The sequence below is a fragment of the Nannobrachium achirus genome (assembly GCF_963921795.1).
Source record: "Nannobrachium achirus genome assembly, chromosome: 13".
Taxonomy (NCBI): domain Eukaryota; kingdom Metazoa; phylum Chordata; class Actinopteri; order Myctophiformes; family Myctophidae; genus Nannobrachium; species Nannobrachium achirus.
The window spans coordinates 44,078,992-44,104,779 of NC_137833.1; the positions used below are offsets into that span (position 1 = coordinate 44,078,992).

Consider the following 25,788-nt stretch of genomic DNA (forward strand, 5'->3'; position numbering starts at 1 on the left):
TAAATTAAAGCCCTATACTTCATCATACAAAAGTGTCACACAAAAGTAGTGAAAATAGCAGATATACAAGCACACAACACCTTGCACTGCGAGGCGTTGTGTGCTTGTAGATCGTCTATTTTCACTATTTTAAATCTTTTTAAAATAAGAAAAAAAGGACGATTTTTGGACATATAAGGTTTCCACCCGACAACGACAAAATGAAAACGTCTCCATGGAAGAACATTTCTGTGCAGTCTCTATCACTTCGGGTAACCTCAAAGGTTTAATATAAAAACCCTTTAACCATATGAACCTTATAGCGTGCCTATTCTGGTGGCAGATAGAGTAATAGCTGATCTAAAGCTGACAACACGTTCTGAGCTTATAGATCGGATATTTCAGAGAAGTAAAGAGGGAGAAAAGGAGGGGGCTAGCCTAACATAGACCCCTGGGGGACTCTGCTCAGTGCTCAAGTATATATGGTTAGTGCTTAATGTTAGTTTGGGGCATTAAAACAATAAATGTCCTTTGTTTGAGATATTTCCTTTGTGTGTGCTAAAAAAGTTAGTCAATTTATATCAAAAAATGTAAATACCGATGTTGAACAATAAGGGAATATTGTGCTAAATGGCGTTCCTTGACGAAAAGTCCTGAAGGGGGTGGATGCAAAAGGAAAGTCTGTTACAACATGTTGTGGGGGATCTTTTGAAGTTGGAGGCCAAAGATTTGGAGCACCTTCAGTATCTTCCATAGGGATGTTCTCTGTAGCCTGCCCTGGACAGCCGCGTTGCCGGAGCTTTAAGACTTGGACGGGTGGTCGCCCATTCCTCCTCTGCAAAAATATGAATTTGAAATGCGTTTAGTGTTTGTGTTTATTCAAATTCAAATTCAGACGCGGCACGCACGCACGCACGCACGCACGCACGCACGCACGCACGCACGCACGCACGCACACACAAAAGCGCTCACCCCCTTTACTGTTACCCCACTCTACTGTTTCTGTTGATTTTTCTCTGAGACATAACTTACTTTATAGTTTTTTCCTTCAACATTTTTTTGACTTCTTCGCCTAGAATGACATGTCCCAAAATAGGGACAGCAGGGAGAAAGCTTTTAAAAGATGACACAGTATAGTGACAGAGCTCAGGTTATCAGGCAGTTAGTTCCAGAGAGTAGGACCATAGTGACTAAATTGCACCTCCAGTAGATTTAGAAATGGACAGTTTTCAATCCATCAAGTGAGTCAGTGTGCCTTCCTATAATTTGAGCTCTACCCCATCAGACCAAGGACATTCAAGCGATACTCTTTTTCATTTTAGGCACTGCAGGGGCTGCTGCTGCTCACTCCACAGAAAATTAGTTTACTAGCCCTCCTTCCTGTATATAGCAAGGGCTCGCAAACATTTCAGGCCGCGACCCCCCAAATAATCATATTTGAACCGGGGACCCCCCACCCTGACAAGCACATAGAATTATAGGCATACCGGCTACATTTAATTTGACTTGGTTCTGCAGATAAATATTGTGAACATAACCGAACTTTTTTTTTTGCAGAAACGTCAAATAGCGGAAATAGCCAATCTCACAATGCATCATGGGATGCTACGGTTCATGTGGTTGAAGACAGTCATGGACAAAATAGTCCCCTTGACTAATGAGTCAACTAAATATTACTCAACTACAATGTTGCTCAGTCAAAAATATAGATTCAAAAGTACAAATTACAAAGTAATTTTTACATCAAGTTTTATTACATCAATGAATTGCCGCATTATAGCCTGACACTCAGCCTGAATTGACATTTCGTTTCACTCTGTTATTCTGTCTGAAAGTGCTTCCATCTACAGCAGTTTCTACAGCCAGTTTCTACAGCCTGACCAATCACAACAGTAGCAAAGCAGATGACATAACATAGTTGTTATTGGTGTTATGTGGCTGGCAGTGGCTAGCCTGTTGCTTGCTACTTGCTAACCAAAGAAACAGGCTGAATAAGAGCGCTACGAACTAGTAATCAAACACAGTAAAACATGTCTGCTACTGATGTTTCATAGCGAGATCGATACGATCACATGTTACCGCGGCGGCCAGCGTGATGTTTATGTTTGGGAAGATGTGGTATACGGTCCGGCGACGGCGCTGGGTTACAGTTACTTGGAATTGCACATGAGTTCTGGGAAAACCCCACCCATGCTGCTCACAAGCCTCGACGTCATCGAGTTGAAGCGACGCTGATTTGCTGTTCGGATTTTCAACCGATGAAAACCACTTCAATAAGAGCATCACCAGACCCCTGAATCGGCTAAAAAAAATTAAAGGGCCGTGGCTAACGATTCAGGAACCAGGATAGCCGCATTAAACATTTTCCAAAGATTTTCCTGACATTTTCGCAAAAAAAATCAATACATGTAGTGCAGTGATAAGTCACAACTATTTAAAAAAAGATATACTTAATACAAAAAAGAAAAGAAAAAGTAAATATAATAAATGTAATTGATTACTGTCCACCACTGGCTAAAGAGCCAAGCACATAAAGCTGTCCCGCTCTGGTACATAGCACACAGCTTTAGGTCCAAGTCAAAGTTTATGGGGCAGAAAATCAAATCATTGCCTTCGTTTTGGTTTCTTCCTCAGTTCTCCAAACCCCTCATTCACAATTCACTGGATGGGAATGAATGGCCTTGCAGGCCCGCTGTGAAAACCAGTTTACGTGGAGAGCAGCGAGTAATTCTCAGAAAAATTGTAAGAGTGCTTCTCTGGGGGGGAAAAGTGGTGCAAAAGGCAACTCACTGATGCAGTGCCACCTTTTTAAGTGTGCATGAGCAGTGGTGGAAGAAGTTTTTATTTGATTGACTAAAAGTATCAATACCATCATGTGGAAATGTTACAACTAAAAGACCAGTATTCAAAATGTACTTGCGTTTTGTAGTATTGGCATCAAATTATATTTTAAGTACCAAAAGTAAAAGTACTCTAAATAAAAGAAATCCTTTGAAATTAGTAGATCTACAAGCTCACAATGCGTAGATCGGCTATTTTCAAATATCCAGAGTAGTACTGTAGGGCTGAAGTGGTTAATGTATGTTTTGTAATAATTTAAATCTAGTAAGTAACTAAAGTTTTCAAATAATTGTAGTCGAGTAAAAGTATATTTGCCTCTGTGATGTAGAGTATACGTAAAAATAAACTCCAGTAAAACCTCACAATTGCACTTACTGTAAGTAAGGTACAGTACAAGTAATTATTTACTTTCCACCACTGGGCATCAGTTGCTTCTGGTATGCAGCCTGCACGTTTGCTGTGCTAGTCAGTTTCGGCCTATAGCAGGGCTATGTGTGATGCATCTAGCTGTTCATTGGATTAGATTGCTTACCCAAACTGCAAGGCTGTTACTTTATTCATTTGCTGTGCAAGATTTCCTGTTTAAGTGCAGAATGGGCAATACACAGTAAAATACTCCGAAAGGGTATAAATGTCACCAAATTTGGGACATTTAGTAGCTGATAAATGAACACAGAGAATCTTACTGTGTCAATTGTTTGGCCAGCAATGTTGGGTCCAGCGTATAAGTTAGGTAGTCCAAGGATGTTTTCAATATCCTAATTACACAGAATTCTTAGTCATGGTACTTTGGTGTTACATCTGAAATATGTGTGTGTGTGTGTGTGTGTGTGTGTGTGTGTGTGTGTGTGTGTGTGTGTGTGTGTGTGTGTGTGTGTGTGTGCGTGCGTGCGTTTGTGCGTGCGTGCGTGCGTGCGTGCGTGCGTGCGTGCGTGCATGTGTGTGAAAGATTTATTTTAGTTAATTAGATAGAATACAGTGGTTGCTGGTTGGGGAGAGAGAGAGCATTTGAGGGACGGACAAATACATCAGAATCTGAGCCCAGTTGTTGTAAATTGTCCTCTCACCAAATGAACTGTCCTTACCATAGTTGTTGTAGGTCTCATCATTGGCTCCGTGTCCATATTCGTAATATTCTGAAATACTAAAATATAAAAGTTGGAATCACAAGTCAAAACAGGCCTTATGTTACTATGTCTATTATAATTTTAGAATATGCAGAATTATGGAACTTCTGGGACAAAAACTATTCATACATCTACTGTTAGTAGTTCAGTGAGGCTGCACAATGCTGTTAATTATGCAGCTCATTAATGCTAAATTAGATAAATATAAATGAGCCTATTGCTTATTGTTGGTACACTATGCTGGCGAACACCCGGGATTGGCACAGAAAATGAAATGAATGTATTAAATACTGATGATGTTGTTATGACTATTTGATTTGATCCGTTCAATATGATTTAAATGCAGCTGCTGTGAGTGCAGCGTTTAATGCCTCCTGAAGAACAGAGTACAGATTAAGTTAATTCACTGTTTCTAGACCTTAAACAAGCAATGGCCTTCAACATCAAGTCCAGGACCCTCAGAGTTACTACAGCAACTTTTTTTTAAATCACAATTAGGTTTGTGGGGAGGGGGGGGGGGGCTAAGCCTTTATCAGGGGGGGCTAAAGCCCCCTCTAGCCCCCTCTAACCCCCCCCCCCCCTCCCCTGGAGCCGCCCCGGCTATAAAATCTATGAAAAGGTTTAATCTGCAACACAGTTTCATCCCTGCTTCATCTCTCTCTCATCTAAGGGGCCCTTCGCCTGGAAAACGTTGAAGACCCCTGCCTTAAAGAATAAGATTGCTCAAAACTAATTGTATAGCTACATACCGGTAGGTGGGATGTCAGATTGACAGAAACACTGTTTTTTTTCACATGATGTTCATTAGGGACCTCCTTTTTTGAGCCAATACTGTCATTCATGGAACTCACTGACTACTATGAATCATGGAACTCACTGACTCATTGATTCACCTCTTTGACTGATTGACGTTGTTCTCTTCGTAACTCTCGTAGCTCTCGTCGTCATATTCTCCATCGTAGCCGTCGTCGTAAGCCTGTGGAGACAGTGAACAGCCGTCATTGTAACCCTGTGGAGACAGTGAACAGTGCAGTTGACTTCAGTCTTCATTTTGTTCCTGTCAAGTTGTTCAGGGCAGAGGTGGGAAAAGAACTCAGATTAGGTAAAGTAAAATAATCAGGTAAAGTAAAAGAATACTATGTCCGGAATTCTAAATGTACTTAAAGTACCAAATGTAAAAGTACAAAATGTTTGAAAATAGCAGATTGTGACACGTTGTGAGCTTGTAGATTAGGTATAAAATAGGGCTAAAGTGGTTAATGTATCTTTTATAATATTATAATTCATATCTGCAAAGTATCTAGTAACTTAAGTTTTCAAATAAATGTAGTGGAGTAAAAGTACAATATTTGGATCCGAGATGTGGTGGAGTAGAAGTAAAAGTACTGGAAATTGGAAATACTTGAGTAAAGTACAAGTACCTCAAAATTGTACTTAAAGGAGTAGTTCACCACTTTTCAACCTGTCTTCATATAATAGGTCCTCACTAATGTTCATGATAAAATATCACATTTTTTTTCTACTCAGTCCAAGTCTCCTAGGAGAGCTGTGGGAAGTTCAGAATCCATCGTCTTGTGACATCATCATTTTCCCCCCAAAAAAATTAATCAATATTTTTGAAAAAAATATTTTGATTTTTATTATTGCGAGAACAATGGCTTCCACTTTAAAATTGCAACTTTTCAGGAATAGAAAGCCTGCAGTTTCTATAAGCTGGATTGGCAATCGAGGATGTCACAAGACGATGGGTTTCTGACCTGCCCACAACCCTCCTCAAAAAAGAAAAGAAAAAAAATATATTTATTTACTATTTTTGAGTGAGGACCAATTATATGAACATAGGTTGAAAAGTGGTGGAGTGCCCATTTAAGTACAGTACTTAAAGCCATACTGTGTAAGTTGCCCAACTAGTGGTCATTAGCCCTATAGCAAACCGCGGTCGCGTCCGCGTCTTTCGTCCGTTTTTCGTACCTTCAGACCCCCGCGTCTGCCTCCACCTCGCTGAGATCTATCTTTTAAGGGGTCCCTTGTTCCTGTGCGTTCAGTAATTCCAGAGATACGGACTCCTTCACCCTGCCTGGTAGGCGAAATTACCTAGAGAAGGGATGGTACAAACGGGCGACAACAAATATGGCTGCCATAGCGAGTATTAGCGACCCCACTTCAAGATGCGCTGTGATTGGCCGGCAGTTGTATAACCCTCGCTGTGATTGGCCGGTAGTGTGATGACGCAATTTTGGCGCGAGATCCGGTCCACGGCAAGGATCTCAGTTTACATATAGAGAAGGCTTTACAGGCTGAAATTCACGGCGCGGATCTTCTAAAACTTTTGTGATTTAATAGTTAGGAGAATTTTAAGATTTGTTTTATAAAAAAAGTTACATAGTACAACTTTAAGTAAATGTACTTAGTTACTTTACACCACTGGTTCAGGGTTTGATATGAGTATATGAAAAAGGTACATGATTTACTTCCACAAGCAGAAGTTCTTCCACACCAGTGAAAGGAAGGGACGTAAAGTGGTGTCAAACAGGGAGTATTGATTAAGCTTTGCAGGCTGAATAGATCGTAATAGGGCAGACCCAATTGACGGGATCCCAGCCAACTCACTCATCGATCTGAACTATTGATAAGTTGCTGCTAGAGGAATGTGTGCAACTGCTGGCAAAATGTTAGATATCAATGCAAACGGCTGAATGGTAACCACAATGCAGCAAGCGCTTCTTAACATTAAGTATTTATATGATGAAATGTGATAGCACCAGTTCAACCTATTTATTGTACAATTAATTGTTATATTATAGTATAAGCTTGGTTGTTAATGAGACCATAGTGTATGTAGAAGAGTACATCGTCATCGTCACTGTCGGGCAGAAACCTTTGTATCTCCAAGTTTCAAATTTGTAAATTTTTTCACAAAGTAAAGCTCTGCTTCATCATACAAGGCTGTCGCACAAAAGTAGTGAAAACAGCAGATCTACAAGCACTAGGGGTGTAACGATATAGTAACTGCATCAAAATATCGTTTTTAACTTAAAAAATTGAATATCGAAATGAAAACAGATAAAATCGAATCGTATCGTATCGAATCGGCAGTGTAAAGAATCGATTGTATCGATACTTATTTAGCATTTTTAAGAAGAAACAATTTAAAGGAGTGGTTTAATTACTTTTCCTTGCATATAGCTACACTGGTCTATCGATAAATGTGTGTAATCTCTGGGTTCATGTCAAGGTGCAGGTTTGTCAATATACAATGTCCATGTATTTGTCAGATAAACACTGTGTTTACTTATTTATATCCATAATAATACATGTTTCCCTTAAAATCCTGCACTATATCCACACCTTTCACACAGATTTAATTTCTTTGCTAAATAGTTACTATATCGATTTTAAATCATTGAATCGAATCGTATCGTATCACCATGAATGAACCAATATTGTCCATGTATCGTATCGTCAACCATGTATCGTGATATGTATCGAATCACTATTAAAATGTATCGTTACACCCCACAAGCACACAACGCCTCAATCGGCTGTTTTCACTAGTTTAAATCATTTTTAAAATTATGAATACAAAACAAACGGTTTGGACATACAAGGTTTCCACCTGACAACAACGATATGTATGGCTGTTCCTATATCATGGTCCTCAGTGTAGCCTCAAGTCTTCTTTTAAAGCAGGCTGATATACTGTCAGAATCACTTTTGTTTTTGGCTCAAATCAGTGTTCTGTTCAGGTAGGTTTTTACTCAAAGAAGACAAAATATACAATTTTCTTGTTTTCACCCTGAAATTCCACATAGTACAGTGCTTAAACATATTTTATGTGAAGAATATGTAAATAATATATGCGTATATGTTTCTTTCATGGAGTAAACATGCTACCCTGAGGGAGAGGAAACAGTTGGTTAAAAAAACATTATAGTTAATATGAAATACAAACTTTTTGTGAGTTGTGACACTACAGCACCTCCTACTGCAAATAGCTCTCACACCACGCGCGTGCGCACACACACACACACACACACACACACACACACACACACACACACACACACACACACACACACACACACACACACACACACACACACACACACACACACACACACACACACACACACACACACACACACACAATGATGCCTGGGACAGTCACATCCACAGATGGACAGACACAGGTTTCCGGATCGCTCACCCCAAAACACCCCATTTATTTGTCCACTTTTGTTTTCAAATTCTCTATTACGGTCTTCCAGAACATTTTACTTTGGGCTGTAGTCTAACTGCAGCTGGAGCAGCACTGCTGCTGTGTGTCAAACTTCTCAACGCATCAATTGCGTCGCTGATAAACATCAGCATTTACGCCCCTCAGACTAAGAGGCCTTAGTCTTGTTCCAAGATAAACGTGATTCATTCCCTCTGTGTCTTCATTATATTGGATTTTTCCACATAAATCACAACTTTTATCACAAAATAAAAACCACAACAAATGACCCCTTCTCTGTTAAATGTGATCCAGAGCACGACGTGCATTGCTTTCAAATCCCAATAACGTCCGGCTAACAGCATCAACAATTATGTGAACAGAACACAGCACCTGGGTGGCATTTATTTTGGAATGTCAAGCACTGGCATCAAGTAAAGCTATTTATAATACAACAGTCAACATTAGGGTGTTCACTTCATTCTATTTAATTTAAATAGAATTATTCTTAAAGAAATATCACAACTCTTTCCAAAATGTAAAAAATGTCAATAAATATAACAAAACAATGCATATCCCACAACGTGTTGCGTCAGTTGTGAGGATGTAGATCTGCTATTCTGCAATGTCATATGACGTCGTAGTACACAATACAGTACATACAGATTAAGTGGTTAATGCAGTCAGACACATGGAACGCTTCTCTATTAGTTGTGACCATACTGCAGTATAAGTGACTTTGTTGACGGTCCAAAATTTCACAGTTTATCCCAAAATGTGCTTGCATTATACTGTATATAATGTAGCAGAACATAATCCCTTGATATCTGTCTGTTTAAAGGATTAACATGATCCTGAATTATGTCGGCGAAGTGTTGTTAGTTTTGGGATTACTTGTTCAAACCAGACCGACTCCTCCCTGTTGTGGGACATTGTCAAAGGAAAGCTATAACCATGCACTCAACTCTCTAATAATACAGTGCAGTGGCGTTCAGAAAAAGCTAAGGTATGGCAACATGACTGGTGTCTAAGACACCAGTCTTGTTGCCATACCTTAGCAACAGGCATGATAGGCCTACATTTATTTTAAGAAGTACATTCTATTTTTTCCCACGTTTCTACGGTTTCTTGGGCTGGATATGGCAGCCTGGAACAAGTGCAGCTAACTTGGCATGTTTATAGTAAACGTGCCACAATTAACAATAATTAATTGCACCTGTGCAGCTGACCTGCGGAACCTGGGAATATACCATTTTGTCAAGATGGGGAGAATACAAGTGTGGAGAATATAATTATAATAGGCCCTGTATACCTTGTTAAGTGACCATTTTGTTAAATTTTGCATTTGTAGTAATTTGACTGTAATTTAACAACATAATAGCCAGAACCAGAACTTTTATTTTCACCACTGGACCCAGGGTATGGCAGCTGCATACCCCTGCCATACCCAATTGACACCCCTGATACAGTGCAAGTTCCAGTGTGCCAAATTTATATGAACATGGATTGGATATTGGACTCAATTAAAAGTTGGGGATTATGTCAGGGATTAAGTTGTTCAGAGGAGCTAACGTTATTTCAATTCTGTGTTGAAGGCATTTCATGGGATGAGCGGCACAGTATAGTACATTATTATCTCACTAATTGACCAGTTTTTTAGTGTTCCCATATGACAAAATGCTCCACGTTAACCAGACCTAATGTATATACAGTACTTTGTTGGATGCGTAGACTGTAAAAAATATAGACTGTGGGAACCCATTTTTGCCCTTGTATGGTTGTCGCCATCATTGTTTTAATGTGGGTGCCAGGAATGCTATTGGCAGCCAACGGTCACGTTGCAACCGCAGGGATACATGGGACATTGTCTTGAGCTTGCCAAAAACAAAGGCAAGGACATTTTAATGAATTGCAATAAAGTGTAGTGATATATTGTCACAGTACGGTTATAAGTTATTCCTCCATATTCTTTTTCTCTAAGGTCTTAAGTACTGTACAATATCAGGTTGATACTTAAAAACTCTTTAAAGTTTTAAACCAATCAGTTTTGTTTTGGATAATAATAATAATAAAACTGTATTTGTATAGCACCTTTCATGACATGAAATGCAGCTCAAAGCGCTTTACAGAGCAGAACATGAAGCACAAGTGCTTAAAGGAGTAGTTCACCCCCAAAATGACTTTTTTCTATTGATTACTCAGGCCATGGAGAGTAGAGTTCAATAATATTTTTTGGTTTTTGTCACATTCCTAAGACAAAATTTTGATTCGAGTAAATTTACCCCCATTGATTCCGGATGGTGACCTGTTTCGAAATGGGTCACCATCCGGAATCAATGGGGGTAAATTTATTGTCATCCCATTTTTGTCTTAGGAATGTGACAAAAACCAAAAAATATTATTGAACTCTACTCTCCATGGCCTGAGTAATCAATAGAAAAAAAGTCATTTTGGTTGTGAACTACTCCTTTAACACATTGGCCGCCATTTTAACATTGACTGTATGGCTCCCCTGCCATTTTGTTTAATGAAAAAATTGATATATTTTTTTTATATTGACATTTTTCCTAAATTCTGTGTTTTTTCGACAATGTTTTACCGTACCTGACATGAAAGAAGACAAGCTCTAGTCTCATCAAAAAATAAAGAAATTGAATAAAAAGCTTTTTTTTCTATAGTTGTAGCCATCTCAAAATAGCCATTTTTGACCAAAATCCAGCTATATTTGAAATAACAGGAGTTATTCACCTTTTTGTGATTGATGGCTTTTCGAGCGAATAACTCTGTTGATATTTGTATTTATGGCGTCAGGCACTTATCAGATAAGTGTACTAGTGTAATAAGTGTAATTGTGTAATAGGGCAATAACTGGAATAGTGTAATAGGGCTGTAATAGGTCACCTCTTGCCCTTAGGGCGTCTTACTGACTTCACACAAATAGAAATAAGCTTTTTACCTTTTATTCAGCATTCAAGTGTTTTATTTTGCACAGATCACACACGCACGCACGCACGCACGCACGCACGCACGCACGCACGCACGCACGCACACACGCACACACACACACACACACACACACACACACACACACACACACACACACACACACACATAACTTTATATAAGGCCTATGTGTATAACTGTAAATATGTTCCCCATATTCAACTTTTTTATTTATTTGTGGCACTTGCTTTGGCGATGTAAACGTAGCCTATGTTTTCTCATGCCAAAGCAAAGCCCTGCTTCATCATACAAGACTGTCGCACAAAATAGCAGAGTAACTTCATTGCTATCAGTTCTCTATATGTCGTTGTTGGGTGGAAACCTTGTATGTCCAAAACCGTTCGTTTTGTATTTATCATCTATAAAATGTACTAAACTAGTGAAAACAGCAGATCTACAAGCACACAACGCCGGCGTTGTGTGCTTGTAGATCTGCTGTTTTCACTAGTTTAGTACATTTTATAGATGATAAATACAAAACGAACGGTTTTGGACATACAAGGTTTCCACCCGACAACTAGAGAACTGATAGCAATAAAGTTACTCTGCTTGTTGGTGATCCGGCCTGGGTCTGTACCGGATGCGGAGACGTTTCTTGCGTGCATGTGAATGTTACATAACCGGATACAGTAGGCGGGCTTTAGAACGGAACAGACTGCAGCGATCACACAGACACCCACGCCCTCCTTCAAGCTGCAAGCACTCCAAGCAGTTGTTGCGCGGCGCGCCTCAAACACGAGCACATGCGCGATTGCGCGTGCACGCCATAGGGAGGACGCACGCTGCTGCTGCAGAACAACAACAGTATAGTTTAGGTTAGGATGTAAACCACAACAGTAAACTTACTGACAATGACGATCGCCGTGTTTGAGTTTCTTCCTGTTGGATTCCACTCGGTCGCGACGCGTTGTAGATCTGCTATTTTCACTACTTTTCTTTTGTTACACCGCTGGTAGTTTGGACGCAACCTTCTTGTGAGAACTGGAATATAATACTCCTCATCAGCCTCCATGGTCACGCTTGGATGCAAGGCGTTGTGTGCTTGCATATCTGCTATTTTCAGCAGTTTTGTTACATACCGATGGAAGTTATATGGACGCGACGCGTTGCTTTTCTTCAATGGTTGCCTGACTTGAGGAGTCCGCGGGGGAGGGGGGATATTTTCTCCTCTCCACTCCCGTAGCAGGGCTTGAAGATCGGTTGGTGCTCGACTGGACCGGCCAACGGCGCTGCATCTTGTCCAGTAGGTGATTGTGTTGTTTGTAACCTCGCCTCACCAGGCTTTATATATGTGTGTTTGTAGTGGGCTGAGGATCTGTTCCAACTGGGTGTCGGACCAAATGATGGGCCCTGGGTACAAGGATTCACTGCGGGCCCCCCATGAATTTTCTTGGGTGATTTCAAAAATAGATATATACAAGCTCACAGCATGGCACCGAGTGTCGCGCTACAAGCTTGTAGATCTGCTATTTTTCAATAGCAAAAGTATAAAATAATGAAGCCCCTTCCACCTTGGGCCCTAGTAACTCAGACTCAGTCCCACTTTTCCCTTGTGAGTTGTGACGCTCCTGCTCTGATCTTGTTGTCTGACTGGGCCTGGGACATAATATTTTGTCGTGGAGACTTTGGGGGTTATGAAGGTGTGTGTTCTGTTGGCCCATGTGGCAGGTTATGGCTTTCCAAGTGAACATTTTACTGGATTTTGTTTGATTTGTGCATGGTCTCAGATCCAGCTGCTCCGTTTCGCTTCTGCGAGCCCTTGCACCAGGCATGTACACACATAGACATCAAAGGGGGCTTGAGCCCCTGCCCCTGAGGGCTGCATTCAATAGAATTGTCCACCAAAAGGCCCCTTTAGAAATGTCAGCCCCTGCCTCTCTAAATATTCTCTGCACATCCCTGCCCCACATCCCTCTACATGCGTGTGCCCAGTGTGTCGCTGATTTCACTCTGCGGGCTGCAGGCTGCCACTCTAAATGCATTCACTGTGGTTTATTGAGAGTTTTATTCATTTTTATTGAGATTTATACATTATTACACTCTTGTTTTCAAACACACTTACTTTGATGAGTGATATCTTTGGTTCCCTTTAAGTGAGAAACCCCAAACTTTGTCACGGGCTAATTAAGAGTCTAATTAAACATTACATTATATAAAAGCAAATTCTCGGGACTATCGGGCCTGGCGGGGAACGACATTTAAAATTTCTCGGGACTATCGGGGGAGGCGGGGAATGAGTTAACAGAGAAAAAGTAAAATAAAATAAAAAATACAGAATAAAAAGAAATAATTAAAATGATTACAATAAAGCAGAGAAATAAAAACATAGAACATTGAAGAACAATTTCAGAACAGTGCAGACGTCAATTAGCAGCACAGGGATTTAAACATTCATGGGATGTTGATGGGTTGTAATGTTCATCAAACAAATAAGTGTGTCGATATAGTATTAGGTGTTGTAAGCTTTCTAAACACTAATATCATATCTGTGTAGAACACATAGTTCTGATATAGCACCTGAACACATTTCAGCTGTAACTGTAAGTGGTTCTTAAATATAATATTATGTCTTGCAACCATTTCTTATTACAAATACCATTGATCCGTCTTCTAAGCTTGCTGCACTTTACTTTGAATGGATTTCTGAAAGCGACTTGCGTATAAAGTGCAGCCCAGATAATGAAGCTTGGGTTCTTACAGTCTGACACTTAATTGGAAAGACAATTAAGACTTGTGCCTATTGAACAAAAGCGGGGAAAATAAATCAGGTCTTTACACCAGTGGTAGGGAGTCTTAGCTCAGTTTAATTAGGACACCAACATCGTAAAGGTCCTCATGCTCCATGTTCCATTATCTGTAGAAAGCAGGGGCGTCACAAGGGGGGGGGGGGGGGGGGGGGAGTGGGACTGGGTTACTAGGGCCCAAGGTGGAGGGGACTTAATTATTTTATACTTTAGCTATTTAAAAATAGCAGATATACAAGCTCACAGCGCGGCACCGAGTGCCGCGCTGCGAGCTTGTAGGTCTGCTATTTTTGAAAAGTTGTGAAAATGTGTGCGATGTATTTTTTAAGCGAACATTTGTAACTCAAATTCTGCTTCTGGGGGGTCCCTGGAACGAAATATTTTGATATGGGGGTCCGTGGCCTATTTTGGGGGTCCTTCACATGAAAAAGTTTGAGCACCACTGACATAGAAACATAGGTTTAAAAAAATATATATATGAAGGATTTGAAATATTCAAAGACTTGCAAAAATGCACAGAGTGCCGCGCTGTGAGCTTGTGTATCTGCTATTTTTCAATAGTTAAAGCACAACATAACGTGTAATAATGCGTTCCCAGTCTAAATGGGTTAAACCCCCCCCCACCCCCCCCTATGAAGAACATTCATGGGGGGCCCCGCAGTGAATCCTTGTACCCAGGGCCCAGCATTTGGTGCGACACCCCTGGTAGAAAGCCTGTATGTAATGTGACTCATCTTCATAGAGGCCTGGCTGTGAATACCTATCATCGCAAGACAATGGGAGCTGCACTTCTTTGTCTCCGCTTCACATGCACCGCTTCAGTGCACGTACTGTAAAAGCCTGAGCGTGGTGGAAAAAAAAGTACTCCCATGTTTTAATGAAAGGACGACTTCGCCACTTTTCAACCTATCTTCATATAATTGGTCCTCACTAATGTTCACGATAAAACTGCACATTTTCTTTCTACTCTGTGTCTCATAGGAGGGCTGTGGGCAGTTCAGAAATCCGTCTACCAGCGACATCATCGATGGGAATCCAAGCCAATAGAAACTGTAGGCTTTCTATTCCTGAAAAGTTACAATGTATGTTATAATGGAAGCCATTCTTCTCGCAAATAATACAAATCTAAATATGTAAAAGAAAAATCTTAGTAAAAAAAAATCTGCCCAACGATGATTTCTTTTTTTTTTTTTTTTTTTTTGCTATTATATCGTGAACATTAGTGAGGACCAATTATATGAAGAGGGGTTGAAAAGTGGTGAGGTCGTCCTTTAAGTAAAAGTATTAATACTGCAATGTAGAAACACTCTGTTGTTACAAGTAGATTCCCAAATTAAAAATGTATTTGAGTAAATACATAAAAGTATCTAACCTGACTGCGCCAGATGGTGGCAGCACCGCGTGTATGCCTGCATAACGCTCTGCCTTACATCTGGGATTGCTCGGGCAGACCCGATGTAAGGGGCGGGCCATTTTTTTAAATTATTTAGCAGGTGATTGGATGGGGCCGTCTCTTTCACAGTCTGGGAGTGCCAACTCCAACCACTCATATTGGCCTGTCTGCATGACGTTACACCCAGAATCCGCCTCCTGGGTTTCCACGTGGTCTGCAATCAGACTCTATTGGCTCAGAGCCGCTCAGAGCCCGCCCGTAGCTGCCGCTGATTCGTCCGGCCCGGGACTTTACGAGTGTTATCAACTCTCCCCGAGAGATCTCAGATGGTAAAGGCAGAGCGTTATGCAGGCATACGCTCTGCTGCCACCATCTGGCGCAGTCAGGTTAAAAAGTATCAGCATCATAAAAAGTAACAAAAGTAAAAGTACACATTATGCAGAATGTCCCGTTTCACAACTTTAAAATGTAATTTATTTATTTTTAATAGCTGATGTACAAGCTCACAATGCGAGGGCGTGTGCACATGGGCGCGTGCTGCATTAACCATAATCATAACAAAAGTCGACTCCCACCAGGAAAATTCGAAAGTTGGAAAAAAATAAAAATGATCTTTGCACCAACTTTATCCTGTTGGATCCAACAATAAATAGGAATCAGGATTATTATTATTCAACGATACTGGTTGCAGTGGAATCTATAATATTAACATCAAAATAAAAGACTTATTAAGGAAGAAAGGGTAGAGTGCTGTAGTGTTTACATATGAGCTGGAGGGGAGCGGTTTACATTATATTAGCCTATTAATTATTGTTAAGTGACCCGAGAAAACAAAAATGAAAATCGGCCTGTGCCTAGGGCCCTAGGCCCAGTTTGTCATTAATACGGCCCTGGTTGTGAGCTTAGATTGTCTATTTTCGGCTCAGAGATTACTTGTAGAGGGAGAAAAGGAGGGGCTTAGTACGGTATAGAACCCTGCAGGGGGACTGCGGTCAACAAAGTGTTTAAGTGATTAAATAACGTCTACTGGAGGTAGTATGTTGAAGTTATTCAGCATGAATTATTTTCATCCCCATAATTGGCTAATCTCACAAATGTCAGCCCGGCTAGTGTATCCAGCAGATATGCAAGGCATCCTTAAAAGTACCCCAAGCAGCCTCGTTTTATTGTATTATTCTCAAGGTATTTATTTTCATACAGCCTATAAGTACGGTAAATGCTATACACATGAAAAGAGCCATGCAACACACAGGGTTCACGCAAACTTTTACATATCTTTTATGTCAATGAAACAGATGATACAGGGAGAATTTCCTCCATTTTCAAAGTATGACCTTGTGCTATTTCGACAGTCAATGGATTAAACATTTTTTTCTCCCTTTTCTCAAAGCCTCCCAAAGCTCTGTGTTTAATCACATTACGACACTGGCTGCATAGCCTCTGTATGGTTGCTGCGCTCATGCTTGAGACCCAGCAATTCATCTTGTTCTGATGCAAGTGATTTGTGCAATTTATGGTCTGTGGAAAGGGTGCAATCTCAGTCTCCACACCTTTATCAATGGCAGCCTATATTCACAAAGAGTCCATTTGAGGAAGAATGGATTTGGGCAATTAATAGCAATTGTATTTCACCGTCCTACTGTCAGTGATCGACTCTTACAAAAACCTCCCACCCCATTGCTTTAACGATGATTTGATTAAATAACATATTGACTATGAGCCTGAAATCTCCTGTGAATTAATTGAGTTGGATTCCTCAAATGTGAATGAAGCTAAGGGAATCGCTGCATCCAACACACTGGGTGGAGATCTTTAAAGATGTGTCTAACAAAGCAGGGACAACTGATTTTCCACCTGAACTTTTAAGTTCACCAGCATGCATTTGAATTAGTCCCGCTAGCGGCAGGACTCTAAGAATGGCTGTCAGTCTGTCCTTCCATCCCTGAACCACTTTAGAATATTTTGCTGTGAGCCTTTATCTTCCCCGGCCCCCAGGTGACAGTGACGTGACAATTTAAGGAATTTTAAGACTTTTTAAAGGGACCACACCATGAATTTCAAATTTTTCATTTTTTTTCTAGTTTTTTGGTCCCAGTGTCTCTTCAAGCCCCCCAAAAAACAATTCATTAACTCTAAGCCATGCCTTTCGTTTCAGTGATTTTCTGAATGGACGGTACTCTTTTGAAATCGGCCCCATTCTATGTCACATTTCCATAGCACCGCCCTTCCACTTCAGTTTCCAGGCAACTGAGGAGCAGGGGCGGTACTTTTGGGGTGGGGTCTATTGAGACTATGGGGTGGGCGGGGTAAAGTGGTGCTAAAATTGGATCGACACAAACGATGACTAGTATAATTCTAGTAGTCTGTGAATTATGAAGGAAAATGTAATTGGTGTTACTTTTGTCCCCAGTCTCCCTATATGAGCAATCAAACAACTATACATGTTTAAGGTAAACTATAATTAGGCATTGACAATACATTAAAAGGCAATCATTTGCCACAGATCTTGCATTAATGGTTAATGGTTTGTAAATCCTGACTAACCTGCCGCAGTGCATTCCTACACAGGGCATGTATACTGTAAACTAGGCTTTTTTTTCAGGGACTTTCTGTCCATAAATGGTGCAGGACCTTTTAATTTTTTTACTACCAGAAAATACTTGCTCCCTATTGAAAGGCACTGAGATGTAAGGTAACATTTCCAGGCTGTTGCACAATACCCTGTGACCCAGTGGTGGTCTTCGGGGCACTATTGGATATGTTGTGCAGTATAAAACCGTCACAATCTTTGCACCCATCCACATTTAAATAATATTTCAAAATGTGACTTGAATTAGCATTTCACTCCAAAAGTGTATTTTGCCAGCAGCATTCCTGCAGCCACAGCTAACTTTATGAACCCCAAACAACTGCTTTTTGGTAGGAATAATTTCCCCTTCTAAAAGAACTTGGCAGGCCCAAGCCTGTGGAATGCTCTCCCTGAACACCTGACAGCGCCGCAGTCTACTGATGCTTTTAAAAATGGACTAAAGACATACCTTTTTAACAAAGCATTTTTTAATGATCCTAGTAAAATGTTGTCTTTGCCCTGTTTTAGCTTAGTTTTTATCTGACCCATTAGTCAAGCTAAGTTGGGTCCTATGTAACCTCGCCCACCAGGCTTTTCTGAGAGAAAGCCTGGTGTTCGTTCACAACAGGCCGTTTGGTTTCCGCCTAAAGTGCGGAAACCACTAGGAGAAGCGGCGTCGCTTTGATTTGGTTCCCTCCGTTTGTTTCCCCAATCCCTTTTAAAATGCTGGAGTAGCCTAGTGTAGTCTTGCCAGTCGCTAACAGTTGGACTAAAAGATGCATATACCAAACGAATGTTTCAAAAGCAAAACTACTCCGCATCAAGGAGTTTATTAGGTAGGCACTAAAAGTATGTCCTTGAGCGCAGGGGAACATTTTGGGTTAAAACTGATTCCGGTGGATAGTTCCGGCCAAATTGTAGTCCTTTGAGTACTACAACATGACGTTTTGTGGTTTCCGCTCCAGACCGGTTACAAGCCCGAAAAGTGAAGTGATCCCAGACTAGGTCCTATGTAATGGACTGGTTGCCTACCGTATATGCTTTTTTTATATGCTGTTTTCTTTTTGCCTTGTTTTATAGTTTTCTGCTTTGTAGCACTTTGAGATTCGTAAGAATGTAAAGGGCGTTAAAAATGAAATGTATTATTATTATTAACTGTTTGATTCCGTGAAAGTTATAACATTCGATCGTCTGCTTGCAGGGGCGTCACAAGGGGTAGGAAAGTGGGACTGAGTTACTGGGGCCCAAGGTGGAGGGGCCCTAATAACTTTATCTATTGAAAAATAGCAGATATACAAGCTCACAGCGCGGCACCGAGTGCCGCGCTGCGAGCTTGTAGATCTGCTATTTTTGAAAAGTTGTGAAAATGTGTGAAAATCTTTGAATTATTATTATTTTTTAAGCGAACATTTCTAACTCAAATTTTGCTTCTGGGGGTCCCTGGAACTAAATATTTTGGGATCGGGGTCCGTGGCCATAATCAGTATCATATCATCTTGGGGGTGATATGTACTGGAGGTTTCTTGCACACATTTTCAAGATTTTTCAAAAATAGCAGATATACAAGCTCGCAGCGCGGCACTCGGTGCCGCGCTGTGAGCTTGTATATCCTGTCTGCTTGTACACACAGCCCCGATCCCCAAGTGCTGTTCTGGCTAGGGATGGGACGATATGAACATTTCATGTCACGATTATTGTGACCAAAGAAATAGCCATTTAGAATATTACCGCGATAATCAAAATATCCGCAACATCCATTATCCCGGGGCGAAACATTTGCCAAAAAATTGCAGATCTACATTAATAATGCTCCTGGGAAACGCACCTTAGACCTATAGGATATAGCCATCCAAAGATTTGCATATCAGATGCTTGTAGGCATCCTGAGAAGGAATCCAAGTTTGTCAACTAACAAAACAAAACAGTTACTCAAATACGTTGTGTAATTAAAGTTTGGAGAAAAGACCTTCCAGGACTTGTTATGTGCACAAGCCTATAGTTATAAATGATGTTATTGCTATGGTTACAGCTAGGGCATAGGCACAATGGAGGGCATTCAGCACTGCTTTCATCCACACATAACATGGCGGAACCAAGGGATGGCATGCCCCAGGTAAGAAATTGGAGGCTCATTGCTTTACAAAAGGCCACGCACGCACGCGCACACACACACACACACACACACACACACACACACACACACACACACACACACACACACACACACACACACACACACACACACACACACACACACACACACACACACACAGACACATACAATATGACATTTCATGGCCTTGTGTTGTGATTTGAGTAGTTGCGGATAACGGGAGCTATATACAGTACATACACATACAACCTAGCTTACACATTGCACCAAACAAATAACAAAGAAACGTCGAAACTTGAAGTCTGCTTGTTCCCACGACAAGCGAGTCGCTCACACCTCCTCTAGACCGAGGCAGCTACATGATAATTCTGAAACCCTCTAATACATTCTTTTCTCCGACCAGGACATATATAACTTAATGGGTGTGCAGGTGACAATGGCTGTCCCATTTACAGTGAGGAGACAATTTAAATTGTTAGCAAAGGCATCCCATTCATTCTTATCGTGTATTGGCACATAGCTGAAGCTGTGCTGAAATTAGGAGAGAGATTCCTCTGGAAGACTATACTGGCATAGAAATTCTGTTTTCGCCAGCGTCTGATATAAAGGAGCTCCACCTTTTTTCATTTAATTTAATGTTTGCATTTTTATGCTGTGTGTCAGAGAATACGTACAGTACACTTCACTTCATGGTCAAGCGTTCAGTCCTTCTCAAAATTCATATAATGCACATTTATTATTCATAAAGGGGAAATACAACTCATATTGTTTACAGCATTTTATAATTGCCCCGAAGCCAAACTTACTTGCCGACGCCCGATATATCCTCTACCGTATATACTGTGATATCCCTGATAATATGTAATGAATGCAGGGGCGTCAATTGGGTATGGCAGGGGTATGCAGCTGCCATACCCTGGGGCCAGGGGAGAAAATAAAAGTTAATTTTAAATATAAATCCATGAATGTCTCTTTGTCTATCTGTGCTGGACTGCTGGTTATTTAGTTATTATGTTGTTAAATTACAGTGAAATAACTACAAATGCAAAATGTAACAAAATGATCACTTTAAATATTCTCCACACTTCTCCCCATCATGGCAGAATGGTATATTCCCAGGTTCCGTAGGTCAGCTGCACAGGTGCAATGCATTATTGTTAATTGTGGCACATTTACTAACATGCCAAGTTTAGCTGCACTTGAACAACCGTTCCAGGCTGCCATATCCAGCCCAAGAAACGGTAGAAACCTGTGTAAAAGATTGCCAATTTTTTTTTCCGGACATTGTGAAAATAGCCGATCTACATGCTCACATTGTGAGCATGTAGATCTGCTATTTTCACAATAGAACCGTGTTATACAAAATGTAATGCCTCTTTTTCCATGAGGACTCCCATCTTTGCCATACCCTAGCTTTTGCTGAACTGACGCCACTGAATGAATGACAATACAAAACAAATGACAGTAGATCAAGTAGGCCTAGTATGTACAAAAACAACATAATGTACTATGGTTCACACATGGAACACATCTGTGTCGCTTTAACCATTATTTGATACTTTTTGCATTTGCAGTTTGCTTTTTTTGGGGGGCAAATCTTTGAATATATCTTTTTAAAAGCGAACATTTGTGACTCAAATATTTGCTTCTGGGGCGTCCCTGGAACAACATATTTTGAGATGCGGGTCCACGGCCAAATACATGTATTTTTGGGGGTCCTTGACATGAAAAGGTTTATAGAATCGGGTGCCACGCAGTGAGCTTGTCTGCTATTTTTCAATAGCTAAAGCATAAAATAATGGTTTAAGTGGTTAAAAGACGAGCCGGGTCTAAGACGAGCCTAAAACATGAACGCCCTGAGGGGGTGTATAATCTGGGTATATTCTGTCCTAGCCTATACAATTTTTATAAACAGGTAGAGAGACACACACACACACACACACACACACACACACACACACACACACACACACACACAGAGTGAGAGAGGTACTACAGGTGGAGAAACTGTGACACAACCGAGTTATGAAAAACATAAATGGGTGAATATAATCTGGAACAGAGTGTTTTTTTTTTATATATTATATGCCTACAAGGCTACATACTGTAATAATAACCACAGAAGGAAACTCCCCCCAGACACCTGGACCACATATACAGTAGGCCTACACCTCCTTTCAGAGGGAAATCATCATACCTGCACCTTTCTCCGACGAAAGGTTCGGTGCTCGGAGACAGTATGAATACGCCTTAAGTTAAGGCATAAGATTTGCAGAATGGTCACCTTTAAAAATATCAACACTATGGTGATTCAAACTGCAAAAAAGGGACGGGGGATTCTAGACCGCAACCCCCGACAATCCGGAAAGGATGAAACAACTGAGGATTGACACGTTTTACTGAAAAGCTACATGGAAAGCCTCTCACAGAATTTAAAGTAGGCTATGTGGATGTACATGTAATGGTCTTTGCCTCACCCATAAGTAACACTGTGTGTAGACTGCAACGGCACCCCACCAGGCAGACCTATTGTAGCTGCAATAGGCTCCCTAACAACATATACTGCACCTGTACAGTGGGTCAAGAACCTTTTATTTTTTATTTTTTTTACTTACATTAATATATTTTTTTAAACATTTTAAATCAAACAAACAAACAAACACATCTAAGAAATTCCATAAATGTAACAAAACTATATAATTAAGTGAAAATAGCCATCTACAAGCTCATAATTTGTCACGAAACGTGCAAACCTCTCATTTCTCTTTTGGGTCTCAAAGTTTGGGAACCACTGCTGTACTGCATGCGTTTGTAGAGCATTGCCATCAGTCCTGTCTGTGTCGTACATTAAGACTATGGATTTCATCCAGGCTGCAGTGACTACTGTACCATCTGCCCACTGATATTTAGTCTTAATACACCAACACCAACAAGGGGGGCTGAGGAGGACAGCTGCGTTTTATTTCTACACATATACCAACAAAGCTCTGCCAAGCAAAGTTTACCTACACACACAGTGTGTGTTTTAGAGCCCATTCAGACTGTGTTGGCCATAAACTACTTTGTGTTTGAGAAGGATTTCTTTCTGCAGATGTCATGTTGGACCAGGGACGTGCAGAGAATGTTAGAGAGGCAGTAGCTACAATTTCTAAAAGGGCCTTTGGTGAAAATATTGAGAATACGCAACGCGTTGTGAGCTTGGAGGTCGGCTATTTTCGGTACTTGATACCACACTAAACTAAGCATAATCAAGGGAATACTGGAGACATGGTGTACGGCATGGATTTCTACACAGAGAGGGCAATTCTTTCAACACAAGATTCTGCATTCAAGTTCAGGAGAATTTGGACATGGCACTTCTCTTGGATTCTGCCTTCAGGTATGGCATGGCATTTCTTAACTGCATTCATGGTCTGGAGACAGGTCTTGGACTGTTCGAGCAGGATAAAAACCCATTCCTACAATACATTTCAACATACAGAAGCTACTTAGACAAAATCTTATTCATACAGTATAGACCTCCCCTGAGACAAAACTAGAGACTTCCACAAGTGCATGAACACACAGAAGGCACACAAACAAACAAACACTGCCCGTCTGGCAACTTCAACTCTGAATAACCCCAAGCTTTACTTAGTGTGTGTGAGTGAGTGAGTGTGTTTGTGTGTCTGTACACCCGCCTGCCCGCCACAACTTGCACTTTATATGACACATAGAGAGAGAGAGAGAGAGAGAGAGAGAGAGAGAGAGAGAGAGAGAGAGAGAGAGAGAGAGAGAGAGAGAGAGAGGGATACCTGGAGGAGATCAAAATATTTGACGTTGCTTCACAACACATAATAGGTTTAACAACCCTTTTGTCCAGGTGACTAAGAAGGTTCCTCCTGACCTTTATGGATTAAAGGATGTTATGAATCATCTGACGATAGAACAATGTCATTAGAAGACTATGTCCGACCTACACGTTTACAATATCTGGCAGCCGGCCTTTTCTGACTTATGAGGATAAGATTGATAGTACTAGACGCTTCGCGGACGTGTTTCACCGTTTTAGTGCTCCTTCAGCAGCCTTTGCTTCGAGATTTTGCCGCTCTTGCAGCGATAGTTCAGTCAGCGATAGTTGCAGCGATAGTTCAGTCACCTTCTCCCCACCGCTTGGTGCTCCCCCAAGCATGGTGCCCTGTGCTGCAGCACCTAAAGCACGTCCATTAATCCGGCCCTGCGCGTGCCTCAGATTCATTCTGCATCCTGATGCCGATGAATGATCGATTGCTTGTTTTGATTAATTAACAATACTGCACAAACATTGAACACGTCAGATCATTATCAGCTGTTTAATGACAGCTGTGTGTGCCTCAAAATGCTGTTGAGATTAATCACATAATGAAAGTGACGGAACTGAGAATAATATACTCCACATAATCAGCTGAGTCAATATCAGCAAGCGGTACATTTGGGACTTCCCCATTTCCTAAAAAGAAATCTGAGATTTTCCATTTATTAACTTTATACTCATTGTAGATATTAGGCTGTTAGAAATGTATGTTGGTCAAGCTCTCACACTTTTTATAAATTAACTGCAAGCAGACATTATACGTGCAAACAGTAATATATGTCCACGCTGTCACGGACACACTCAAGGTAGACAAAATACATTGTAATTACATAGTGATTATAAAATGCACACTTTCAGAAAGCTATTGTGTCCCTTTCTCTTTTTTTAAATTATGGTAAACTATTTGTTTCCTGATGATTGCATTCATTAACTATCCATCCAAGACTATCAATTGACCATATGGGAGGAATGGAAGAACTGTTACATTAATCCCAGTGGGTCCCACACAGCAAAAAAATAAATAATTATAAAACCCTTCTCTGATCACCCATGCATACATGCACACACTGGTTATGCCTGGAACATCTGGGAGTTGCTTCACTTCTTTCAGTTTGAATCCCCCTGCCCACCCTTTGGTGGTAATACTGCTGTTGTTTTGAATCAATACTATGCTTTAACAGGAACAATAATGGTCAATGTCACGGTGTCAGTTTTAAGAGAGACAAAGACAACAAGACAGTGTCCATTAATCACAAGTGTCTCTGGAGAAATCCCTGCTCCACGGCATAAACACTGGTCTAAATTCACCAGGGGTTGTGGCACTGGCAACATATTAATATCTGAGCCAGTCCCACAGAGGGCCTGACTCTAATACAGTGCACTCCTGAAATGTCAAGGTTATTAAATGGTAGAAGCACCTGAAGCCAGTGGATGCATAACGATCAATTTAAGGTGTGCAACTGGCTCTATGCACAGCAGACATGTTGGGACTTGCTCTGTTCCATTTATTGTAGTACAGCAGTTTTGAGAGTGTAAAAACTTTGTACACTCTCAGAGTTACAGACCCATAAGGAGACATTTGAACCCACCTCAAGGACAAATAAAAGTTACTTTTAAATATAAATCCATGAATGTCTCTTTGTCTATCTGTGCTGGTTATTATGTTGTTAAATTACAGTAAAATAACTACAAATGCAAAATTTTACAAAATGTTCACTTTAACAAGGTATTATAATTATATTCTCCACACTTTTATTCTCCCCATTTTGAGAAAATGTTAAATTCCCAGGTTACGCAGGTCAGCTGCACAGGTGCAATGCATTATTGTTAATTGTGGCACGTTTACTAACATGCCAAGTTTAGCAACACTTGAACAACCGTTCCAGGCTGCCATATCCAGCCCAAGAAACCGTAGAAATGGGGGAAAATTTTAATGTACTTCTTAAAATAAATGTACTGTATCATGCCTGT

At 40.6% G+C, this 25,788-nt stretch overlaps 1 protein-coding gene across 1 annotated transcript in view; it reads right to left on the reverse strand.

Moving 5' to 3' along the window:
• Positions 1–719: 719 nt before the first annotated feature.
• khdrbs2 (KH domain containing, RNA binding, signal transduction associated 2) overlaps positions 720–25,788 on the reverse strand; it is a gene marked incomplete at both ends in the record, with an annotated part of 123,046 nt that continues 97,977 nt past the window's right edge. Inside the window, 3 exons of the mRNA XM_080740759.1 lie at positions 720–814; positions 3,906–3,964; positions 4,841–4,923. Of these exons, the coding sequence (XP_080596885.1) occupies positions 720–814; positions 3,906–3,964; positions 4,841–4,923 (237 nt within the window). The remainder of the gene's footprint in view (positions 815–3,905; positions 3,965–4,840; positions 4,924–25,788) is intronic.